Consider the following 12,261-nt stretch of genomic DNA (forward strand, 5'->3'; position numbering starts at 1 on the left):
ACGTCCCACACTGTGCGTCTGCCTGATTTAGTGTATGGATTTCGGCATAGCTTGTCAGCAATGTAGTGTTTAAACAGAAAAATTTCAACGTAGATTCGAAAATGTGCGTTGGTTTGCGTAATTTTTTATTCCCCCCCCCCCCCCCCCCCCGCCTGGCTTATCTTGCCCGCCTCGGCGAATTCCAGATACCTTTTTGGGAGTTCACAGGGCATTACTTGAATGTCATACGCTGCGGCCCAACAAAGAAGGGGAACCAAAGCGCATAACTCTCATTTTCAAGAGTTTAATCGTAGCTTGGCAGGTATTAGAACTTCCTCTCGTGTAAGTCTTCGCTCTTGGGCAGAGTCAGAATTGGCGTTGAGCATCCGGTGGAGATGGTCGAGCAGGACACGTTGAATAGCCCATCGGGTGTTAAGGTGCTGGACGCTAATTGCAGGCACCGGTAGATATGTTACTAATTTTATTTATGTTTATTATTTATAATAGCCTCAACGCCTTATGACATTAAAGAGGGTAATGGTTACAAAGTAATAAAATAAAGCAAGAAAACAAACGAGCAAATGCAGTGAGTTCTGGTAATGTAATAATTCCGCTGATTATGCAATCTTAGCTAATTCTTTAACGAAAAAGCTTGTTATCGGTGATGGCTACGACAGTTGAGGCAAGGTGGTTGCATTCCTGAGACGTACAGGGGATGATAGAAATACTTCGGGTAACATGATTCTATTCCTACCTTAGTAGGGTGATCGACATTGAATTAACTGAATTATGGGGTTTTACTTGCCAAAACACCACACTGATTATGAGGCACGGCGCAGTGGAAGACTCCGGAAATTTTGACCGCCTGGGGATCTTTAACGTGCACCTAGATCTAAGTACACGGGTGTTTTCGCATTTCGCTCCCACCGAAATGCGGCCGCCGGGGCCGGGATTCGATCCCGCGACCTCGTGCTCAGCAGCCCAACACCATAACCACTGAGCAACGACGGCGGGTGGTGATCGACATGCTTTAAAATGTAGTTAGGCCGCAGTATGAAGTCGTCGTGAAGTCTGGTGTTATGGAAAATTTGATAAAATGGCGAAAGGCGAGGGACATTGCGGCGGTTAGCTAATGACAAAAGTGCTAGGTTAGTTTTCATTGAGGTTATACTCGTGGTACGGTTATAACTAATTTAATTGGCGCAGCCCAGTGCGTAAATCTTTGGAGAAAGGTTTTCTCCAGCCGAGATTGATTTCAGGGAACACAACATACACAAGAAGGAATTAACGCGCTTGCATCCCAACAGCGACGCCATCTTTGGGCTATATAAGCAGAGAGCTGAAGGAGGGATGGGATTTCTGGCGTAGAGATAGAGAGAATATTTCTGCGCGCTAGGTCGGTGGCACTGCACCTGACCAATCTCCATCCAATGCACTCGTGGGCAGCCACTACACCCTCGTAATATGTACATGCATGCGTGCTATAGCGACGCTTTCATAGAATTCGGTACGTCGAGGACATGGCGGGCTATCTAGTGAAGCCAGCATCGCATAATTGCGTGACGGCCGTGGCGCGAATTTCGCCATTTCGTCGAGCGTTACGTCATCTTGGCCCGAATTCAAGCGTCCTCATGGCGGCGAAAGTTTTGTCCTTGTGTGTGTGTGTGTGTGTGTGTGTGCGTGTGCGTGCGTGTGTGTGTGTGTGTGTGTGTGTTTGTGTGTGTGTGTGTGTGCGTGCGGTAAACAATGTGAACTTGAATGCTACCTCGTCTGTTTTAGGAAATGTCAAATGTTGCTTGCTCTGCATAACATCGCATTACTTCACTATGTATACTGTATATGCTTACGACGTCTTATCATGCATTAAAAGTGATTTCTGATTGCTTGTAACAGGGAGAATGGACGCCCTTCAAGTGAAGGAGACCTTCACTTTTCGTGTCCGGCCGCTTTTGTATTTTATAGGAAAAGGAAATGGAAGGGAAAAGGAAAAGTGTGTGCGCGCGAGGGGATGCTGTTCAAAGACATTCCGGTAACGAATTCATAGCTTCTATTCCAGGTAGTCGTGTTTTCTCCTAGGTGAACAGCTGACGCTGCTGAGCCCCACACATAAAAATTCACGCAAATGGCCAAGATCATTACCGGTATCATCCAACTTCACTTTGCCATAGTTTGCGTTTATAAAGCACACACTAGTATTGTCGTAACGCATCACAATTCACATTAGAGAATCCTTGGGGAAGCGACATAGTTCAGCGCCAATGCCGCTAACGCATGGACACCCTGCCAGAGCTATAGCGGTGGAGAGCGCCGAGCCAAGTGAAAGGAACACTAGGCAAGCTGCGTGAGTAACAAAACGCTGGAGTGGAGCAACTCAAAGCCGGATGAGGGCTACGGATGCGCCAAAATTCGTAGATGTAGTAGCGCTCGGAGAGAACCAGGAACAAGAAAACGCGCGGGAAAAAAAGCTTTGCCCGCTTAAGAGTGCTGGTTTGTCCCGTGACTAGCAAGCTTACCAATAAAGGGCCCCTCACCAGACCCCATAGCAATGTTTGATCATACGCAAGAAGTTGTTACGTGTCCTCTAGGGATCGTTCTGCCGCAAAAATTTCAAATCAGCGCATTAATAGCCGAGAGAGAAATATTTCATTATTGCGAACCCATAATTTCAGGAGACAAGCTTCACCGCAAACATCGACGTTCTCTCTACCTGCCCCGTCTAGCCTCCGCAAGCGAAATTTCTTCCCTGCGTACTCCCAATACCGGACCTCGAGGATGGCGTGACGCACACGTTACGGGCCTCACCTTCATTTTTTTTTCTCTTCACTTTCTTCCAGCGCGGCGCACTTCCGTTGACAGCGTCGCCTGCGAGCTGTTCGGATTGGCTCGTTTCGCGCAGCATACGCTTTCGCGCGCTATGCACGAGGACACCTGACTAGCGGTATAAGTCTGTGCTACACGACTATACTGAGGTAGACACAAGGGCATCACAGAGCATGATCCCGCGCTGGAACACGGTAGAAAAGGACATAGTTGCGGTGTGTGTGCGCGCGACTGCACGACGTGGGAACAAGCAGACGAAACGGAAGTAAATCTCTTGCTGCGGTGCAAAGTAAAACAAAAACATGCAGACATTTGGTTTCTATGTTTTATTATTTCTCTAAGCTTTAATTCGTCTAGCCTAACAACATATTACACAAATAACAGATGTTGGCTTGAATAATTCTCGAAGTCACGAGTCACCACGAGCGACGTCACAGCGCCTGCACGTGTACGTAGTACGTAGCGCACTACCACGTGTACGTCATCCTGCGGCTTGGAGCGCGGCGGCCGCGAGAAGGGCAAATGACGTTCGGTTTGAAATTTCAGATCTTCCCGTGGTGCGTAGCGATGTAATACTTTGCAGACACGGTCGTAAGCGCATTGTATGCTCTAGGCTTGCCAGCTCAAAATGGCCAGACTTGGTGAGGGGCCCTTTAAGGCTGTCAAAAAAAGTTTACTGCACACGACAGCAATCCTAAACCATACACCTCCCTCCTATCAGAGAAGTGGTAACTGAGAACTGTCCAATTATTCCGACTGCCTGATGCGCACGGAAAAATCTGGCGCTAGTTTGACAGCGACAGCAACTCGAGCTGACTTCAAGCAGTTTTCGTGTCGCCCGTCGCATGCTCGCCTCAAGGAAAGTCGGCAATGAGGAAAACTTCCCTTGCCTCCTTCAACAATAAAATCTTGCCAATTCAAGCTACGGGCGCTAGCCATGGGACAAACCATTTGCACAACCCTTAAGGGTGCAAACATTTTAACTGAGCACAAAACCGACAGGTATTTTATACCATCACCCCGCCACGACCCTCACAATGCCCAGGGCCCGTATTTACAAAAAAGAAGTTGCGCTTGAAATGTTCATAATACAAAGTTTAAGCCAATCCTTATGCTGGACATAATAGCGAAGGCGACCAACCAGTGGCAAAGAGAACTTACGAACGAAACACTTTGTGAATTCGGTCCCCCATTTTTAAAACTTCGTGGTGTTTGGGCTGACCTTATATAGTAGGGCAAGTGTAATTATATGTCCAGTATTTTGTCTATTAAAATTTATTCAGTTGCAACATTACAGCATAATTAGTTGTCCGCGCATTGTTTGTTTGGCTTTGTGATTATCAGTGGCGCTATAATTACCAGCCTTCATGCCAATCTCACGGTAGTTGGCATAGAACCGGGTTCGAGCCCCACTTTCGCGACCCATGGGAACTGACCTTGATCGCACCGCATGCTATTTTTCTTTTGGCAGAAGTTGCGGTTTCTGGCGCATAAATCTTTCGTTACCACGTGAAAATGACCGTTTATCGAGTGTCTAAGAAAATTGTTTTCTTGCCTTCGCCGGTAACGCTTCAGCATGTATTGCTTAATAAAATATTTTTGCTGACTAAATGGTGTTTCCAGTGATGCAAGTTAAAAATGTTTACTAAATGTTTCACAAAACTAAGCGACAGCAATATTTTTGTTAGCAGTTCATAAGGTTACTACAAGTATATTACACTTGTGAAGCAACTGAAGGTAAATTCAGAATATGTGCTTATCGGACAGGTGATACAAGAAGTGAATAATGCAACAAGCTAAATATTTCGGAAGCCAGGGTACGTAGCCTGGTATTCGAATTTCCATCCCGTTTGTACAGCTAGTATGCGTGAACAGCAGCGCTGTATAGTTTTACTGGCTACGGTTACAAACTGCTCGCCAATTCAACGTTTTCTCAGGTTGGGTAAGTTTTGACGGCGACCGTACATATTCTGTTTCTCTGTGATATTCGAACCCTTCCCCCTGGCAGTTCCTTCGAGGAACTTCTTTGAGTCTTAGAAATCGTTCCAACAAACAATCCAGATTTTTTTACGCAAGACACCCATTTAAGCCGTATGCCTGCAACTTTGCGTGCTCGTAAGCCACATTGTTCCCTCAGTCAACCTCAAATTTCAACCCGTTGCAACTGTCACTTTAATAGCAATCAATGCGGAGGCTTGCCGTGTCGATCCCTTTTCTTGCGATAGGTTTCGGCGTGGAACGGGGAGGAATTGATACTTTTGCCTGCATTAGGTGCTTCACTGTAAAAAAAAAATTAAAGGAAAACAAAGGAAAGAGAAGGAAACAGGGCCGGTATTTTGTAGCGATGCCTTTTCCGATTCTATTCTTTTTCAGGCTTTTCGCGCTTGGCCAGTGGTCAGAGCGACGGTCTGCCCACATTATCAACGGGATCAGGCGGCCGTGTGTGGTCGATGATAAGAATAGCATAGAATAAATCATAAGGCATCGCTACAAAATACCGGCCCTGGCATCTTCCTCGTCATTTTTCTTTTGGCAACCTCAAGATGATGCCCACGTGTTTTAACCACGTACAACCTTGAACGGCAATTTAAAACAGCCAACGGCCCCGTTCGATAAATAATAATGCGAGGCAGGGGTGATGCAACGATTCTGTTCCCGTACTCTTCATTTTCGCACTCCGCCCGAGGACCGAGGGGCGCTCCGCCCACGTCAGCGCCAGAGCGCTGCCGGCCACGAAGGGTACATGGATGATAAGAAAGGAATAGAACGTAGGAGAAGAATTGCATTAAGCCGGCCCAGGGAGCAAAATTTATCTCTAGTAGCACTGTTTGTTCTAGGTGGTTCCAGCAGCTCATGCCACCACTAGCATTCGGCAAACTGGATGTTTAGCAGGGGATCAGCCCTGCGTCCATACTTGTCGGGTATTTCGCATATGCTACTTCGACGACGGCGCCACGATAAAGTAAAGGAAATGGTGACACGAGCATCAACTACAGGAGTTGAACAGCTCTTGTCGCCATGTTACTTTTTAAGTGAAAATAAAGGTAAACCGTGTTCTGAACTGTTGTTGCCGTATTCATTTCAAACATATATACTGGAAAATTTTCAAAAAGTGGAATGTTGTTTTCACTACTCACAAGTTCGTGGGAAAGAAAGAGTTAAGAGGCCCTACAACAGCTTTTAACATAGCTAAAGATCGGGTACCAGATGGTGAAGTCGGTGCTGTCGTAAACTAGAACGTTCTACTTGTGCGCAGCAGGTATTGTTTTATGGAGCACTGAGGTTCGCTCGTTGCTCTCATGTGGTTTCTTCTAATGCACAACGCCCATCAGCCTACTTGATGGCGCAATGAATACACTTTACGGTTTTCTCTACGATATCTGATTACCTTAGAAAAGATGGTCATGCTCAAAAATAAATATAAATAACAGCAATAAAATCTTCAGCAGTGTTATCATTCTTCATACTAGTTTGCTCTATAGATAATCAATGAAAAGAAAGGCTACTGTATATAAAAAACACAATAACATTTCACTTCTCCACTTCTGGTCTGCAGCGACTGTGGTCTAATTCATTTTGCCTCATCCGTAGGGGAAGAACGGGTAATTGCTAGAGTTTCGTTGACTGCCATGCTTAAATTGCATTAGCCTCCTCTGTTGTTCACTTGAACCTATATGATTATTTTGCAAACATTTGGGAACATCTTAACACAGGACCAGGTGTTATCGTTGGTGATTGTAGGTATGTTGTGTAACTATAGGCCTGCCGAAAACCATGTAGACTTGTTGCGCTTGCTATATGTACGAGCTCAATGGAAGACGCTTCAACAACCGCGGTTCTCAAGTTGTATGCAAGATTACGACGCATCTGTTCTGCATACACGTTGAACGCAAAAGTGAATACACTTGTATGAGGTTTCACAGCAAGTGAAAGTTTCGCGCTGAACAACACAAAATATTCTTAGAGCGCATTGGGCAGCGTCCTTGTAACCGATGACAATGTCAGCCGCATGGATAAACGAAAATAGGTATCTCTCGTCCTGTGAAAGGACGAGGAACGCATGCCTGCATTAGCGCTTTTTTGATGCATGCAGCTAAGGCGCCAAATCGGGCCCACTACCGGTAACTTACACACAATTGCACCCATTTCATCCTTGCAAGCGTATCACCGTCCACAGATCTAACAAAGAATAAGAATAAAAATGAAAGAAGAGCCATGCAGTTATTGTTTTTGGTATCAAGCAGGACATGCGCTTTTGAATCAGCTGTGAAATATGGCGCCTCAGAACTGTAACGTGTTCTACTTTAGGCTGGTTCTTCCACTCGCTACACTGTGAGTTACGACATTGCTGTCTGAAATTTTAGCGTTGGTTCTGCGTTACCCCTCCATGTGCGAGTATATAGTCCAGGAGAGAACCGCAGTGTTTGGCAAGATGCTAGCGCTGACGTCGTGAGTAGTAGCCGTCAGGTTATCAGTGGAAAAATGAAAGAAACACAACATAAAGCAACGGGGCATTGACAGGTATTCAGCCCCACCCCTCTATCTGTATGTACGGTGTGGTAGAAGGAACAGGGGCATGGCGGAAAGGCAATGCTTTTCAATAACTCTGCTAGAATACTTCTTGTTGGCAGTCATTCCCAACGTCATGTGCTTCGAAGCCCAATGATTCCACATATTTGTTAAAGACAAAAGTACTTCCACAACCTTGTTAAATACATTAAGTAAGTTTTTTTTTTGGGGGGGGGGGGGGGGATTAATTTATAGTGAAGTACCGATAAGCCTGTCATACTGCTGGTCATTTGCAGCGTTTTAATGGCAGAAGAAGGATACTCGTGACACTGAAGAAAGAGACCTGATATGTTAAGATCCGTATGCTTTGGTTCTTGCGTACAGGCATCATTGTGTTGATGTAGTTTAATTATTCAGCAAGTCTCGTCTCTATCGTGCTGCCATGCGGCAGCACGATAGAGGGCGTAAAAGGTGAAAGAACAAACTTTCTATTACTGACTCGTGGTCGACCCACTGCGCTGACACGATGAAACAGAATGTACGCAAATTCTTGTTTGCAGCCGCCGTGCTTCTTGCAATACAGTTTTTAAGTTCGCACAGAAGCTGTGTCCGCAACCCCTGATACTGAGTAAATCAGAGGAAGTCAAAATGTGGGTTCGCTGCGATTTTATTTTCGGCGAAGGAACATTCTGAAACAGGAAATTTTTGGCCCAGAAACAGCGAAATTTAGGGTCATCCCTTCGTGTCTTCAGCCGTGGTATCCGTGTCCGTAACCAAATCCACCGAGTCCGTATCCACCGTATCCGTGTTTGATATGCGTGTGGTAGGCGAACGCGCGGCCGACTGGGTAGCCGTAACCGTGTCCACCGTAGCCGCCATAGCCGCCGTAACCGCCGTAGCCTCCATAGCCGCCATAGCCGCCGTAGCCACCATACCCTCCGTAGCCGCCGTATCCACCGTAGCCACCCAATCCGCCATATCCACCGTAACCGCCGTAGCCTCCAAAGTATCCGGCAAAGGCGGTGGCAACGAGGGTGAAGAAGACGATGGCGACCTGCACGAGGCATTGAAGAATATGTCAACACAGCGGCAGCCAGTAAAGCGAGTACTTTGCAACGTCGCTGAGCGGATATTGGGGTTAAAGGTCATTTGTGAACATTCAACAGGCTGTGACTGCGCAGTTTTATATAGGACGCAAAGGCAGGAGAATGTGAGCGTACTCCCATGGGCGTTTATATATAGTAGCACAGGGTAGTGCTGGTAGCGCTTACACGTGTTCGCTCGTCTCCTGCACGATGTCTCAGTTGCGTTTGTGGTAGGTCTCTGCAGATCTGGCCGTTATGCAAGTTGTCGAAGCCTTTGAGGCATTTAAACCTGATACTCAAATTGGGGCTCATCAGCTCACACTCACAGGCAGTCGTCGCTGCTAGTTTGCTTATTTGGTTTATAACATAAATAACGCCTACCAGAAATACTTTTTAGGCAAATAACTATTTGAGTTTTGAGAGGAAATGGCGAGGGCCATTTCTTTGTTATCAGCCTGTTATTGATTTACTCAATGGTAGTGTCGAGCTATAAATGGTCTCGTAAATAAAACAAAATGATGCCTTTCATCCACGCTATAGAAATAAACGATTCAAATCGGAGGACAACCGTTATTTGTCCAAAATAAGCAGCATATACAGCTAATGGCGTCCGCAGTCAGCACGCAAAGGCAGCAGGATGTGTCTTAACTGTTACTGGTACGCGAGTGCGAAAATAATTGAGAAAGAATGAATACACGTATAAAGTATCAGGTCGATGCGTAGTGACTCACGCTTTTACAATTCAGTGAGTGTAGGGCACGTATTTACAATGAAAGTTTTGTGCTAAAGCTGTTAACCAGACCAGATGCGAGCCAATCACGAGGGAGCGCCCCAATGGCAAACAGCACTCACGAACGAAAATCCTTGTGAATTTCGCCCCAGGTTATTCGTGGCATGTAGTTGCTCTGCCAACTTGAACAGCCCATTTCCATAAAAATAACTCAGTAGAAATGCGAAAATTTGTACGCTTTCCCGCTGATGCAAAGGAATAGATTATGGGTGCTGTCGAGCGAGTATAATTCTGCAGGCAAAAGGTTCTTGTTATAACTTAGCCGGATAGTTACATATTGCTTCGAAGTTGCATTGACTTTTCTATGAGAAGAGAAATTGGGAGCAACGGGGTGCTTTTGACCAAGAGAGCTCCCTTAACGCTAGGTCAGGAGTTAAGGAAGCATGGTCTGTAGAGAAGAGATAGCAAGCAACTGTTAGTGGAAAGCCAGGCCTAAGAAAAGGTGGAAACCGCCGCTCAACATATAAGCTAAATGAACGCCAAAGTCGTGCGGCGAACTGGATGCATGTTCGCCGTACGACGGGAGTATCCAGTGCGCAGGAAGCAAGGTCAGCCATCTTCCAAGTGCACGTATCCCACACGAGTCGGCGGCTGCAAGCGAAGCGGGTGGAGTCACGGGTCTTACCAGGGACCTCATGGTTGGGCTTGCTACTGGCTCTGCTGGCAGTGACACGACTTGAGCACTCACCGGAGGCCTTTTTATACAGTGATTTCCTCCCCCAGTACCGCCTTCCTTCGAGGCGCAGGGTTCCCTCGCAAAGAAGTCGTTCCAGCCGGTCTGCATTCTGCACATGTCCCGGAGAGCGAGAGAAAAAAAAAAAAAGAAACACGTTTTGCGGCTTCTTTTGTATCCAGCACAGGGCGACGCGTGGAGTCGGCCACACGGAGGTACACGTCACGCTAAATATGATCGAAAAAAAAGGGGAAAAAAAAAGAGAAGCCAACCGCCGTTCGCGCAAGGTGTGTGTTCGGAAAGTGGGGGGTAACCTTATCCTCGTAATTTAGGGTTCCGGTCGCCCCCGGGGCGTTCGCACGCACTCGTGCGGGTCTCTATTTTAGTTTTCCCTCCCCTTCCAGATTCTTGCTGGCTGGAGCGTGAAGGTTATGCAAGCCTTTCTTCACGCCATCTACAGCGAACCACGCGAAGAAGGAGGGGGGAGGAAGTGAAGTGCTCTTCAATCACGACTAGCTCTGAACACGCGGCTCGGTTTCAAACTTACAACTGGACTGGTTTCTGCGGCACTGGGAATTGGGCAACCCGTTTTTTTTTTCTGTGTGTGTGAAGGGAGGGAGGGGGGGGGGAGGGGTTATTGTTGCATAGGCCACGCAAACGCCGAAAAATTTGTCTTTCATCATTTTGTTCATGCCGGATGCGTGAGCGACGACTGCCGATAGTCGAGTCCAATCCGACCCGAGCTTCTATGCCAAGTTACGGGATGCCTAGTCTGGTTTGCCAGTCAGTGCGAGGTACGGGAACGGTTGACCCTTGCACGAACAGCAGACCGAGGCAAGAGAGTGGGTCAACTTTGCCTCTTCCGTTCCCAACAGTGCATTCGATCAACTGTGAAATTTCGTTCCCTCTGTTCAGCACATTTAGTGCACCAAACTAACACCAGTTGACAGCACAAGCGAGTTTTCACGGTATACTATGCTGAAAGTGTGAAAGTGAAGCGGTAGAAAATTGAAAGTCTCAAACTCCATCACTAAGCTATTGCAAGCAAGGTGAAGTGGAAATGTAAACAACAAATGAAGAAACCAGGGTGTGCCAGCATTCGTGTTAATCACACACACAGACACACACACACACACACACACACACACACACACACACACACACACACACACACACACACACGCACACACAAATTACCAGACTTTAGCGATTCTGCCTGCTGTTCTTGCATTACGTTGCTTTAGCCTGTGTACATTGCTTTAGGTGTGTGAATTTGGTCTGCAGCTGGTCAGAATTAATCTCAAGTAGTGGAGTGTGAATACTTAGTCTTCAAATACACATCAAATAAAATATATGTTATTCAATATCTGCGATTATTTAGTTGTGAGCGAGTTAACGAGGCTAGTACAAATATTTTGACCTGTCAACCTCTGAAAAAGTCAGTGCATCTGGCTTCTCCACGGGACCCTAGTAAGACGACCAGGAACCTTGGTGAACTAACACATTGTATTTATTCAAAAGCGGCTCAGTTGACGGACTTACGTCGTTATATTGTGTGTGTGTGTTCACACTTCTCTTTTTAAATTTTCATTAGTAGAAACGTGTTACGTATTTCATAAGCCGGGTATTTTTTATAAGCCCGCATTTTTTAGGCCGGTATTCCGTATAAGCCGGTATTTTAGAAGTATTCCCGATTTAAGGCGATTCTTTCTTTCTTTCTTTATTAATACTGTTAACCCTCGCTTGAGAGTTGTTACAGGGAGGGAAAATAGTACAACACAAGCAAATTTGACATTTCATAGCATCAGGTTGAGTGCTCACGATACAAATTATCAATCAAGTATTCAAATTTGTGCACATCCGTCTGATCTACAACAACATCAGGCGAGGCATTCCACATTTCAATTACATCCGGGAAAAAAGAATAACGAAAAACATCAACACGTATGTTATAAGGCTTGACGGCTCTGCTGCGGTTTATTCTCTCGCTACGATTTGCAGGGAACTGGACATATATTTCTTTTTTTATCTTCAAAACCCTTTGAAGTATCTGAAAAAAAAATCTTAAGTCTGGCTTTTTTCCTTCGGGTTTCTAGCAACTCAAGCCCACACGAACGCAGAGTTGTTGTTACCGAGTCAGTCCTTCAGTACCTTGAAGCAATAAAACGAGCAGCCATTCTCTGAATTCTTTCTAGTTTGTCTAGTAAAACTTTTTGGTGGGGGCTGCAGACAACGCTAGCGTATTCCAAAGATGGACGTATAAGAGTTTTATAAGCAATTAATTTGGCATCCATTGTCGCATGTTCCAGCTTTTTCTTCAGTGAATACAGTTTTTGTGAAGCCGTCGAGCACAGGTTATCGATATGTTTACGCCAGTCTAGGTTGTATGAAATTGTGACCCGTAA

The 12,261-nt window shown here is 46.0% G+C and overlaps 1 protein-coding gene across 1 annotated transcript; it reads right to left on the reverse strand.

The window, feature by feature from the left end:
- Window positions 1–7,957: 7,957 nt before the first annotated feature.
- LOC139051994 (glycine-rich protein-like) lies at window positions 7,958–9,962 on the reverse strand. The gene is made up of 2 exons (XM_070529063.1): window positions 9,809–9,962; window positions 7,958–8,362 (listed from the first exon to the last, which is right to left on the reverse strand). The coding sequence occupies exons 1-2, from the start codon at window positions 9,818–9,820 to the stop codon at window positions 8,057–8,059; spliced, it is 318 nt and encodes a 105-aa protein (XP_070385164.1). The 5' UTR covers window positions 9,821–9,962; the 3' UTR covers window positions 7,958–8,056.
- Between the last annotated feature and the right edge of the window lie 2,299 nt (window positions 9,963–12,261).

This window comes from Dermacentor albipictus, unplaced genomic scaffold (genome assembly GCF_038994185.2).
Source record: "Dermacentor albipictus isolate Rhodes 1998 colony unplaced genomic scaffold, USDA_Dalb.pri_finalv2 scaffold_17, whole genome shotgun sequence".
In the NCBI taxonomy this organism is placed as follows: Eukaryota; Metazoa; Arthropoda; class Arachnida; order Ixodida; family Ixodidae; genus Dermacentor; species Dermacentor albipictus.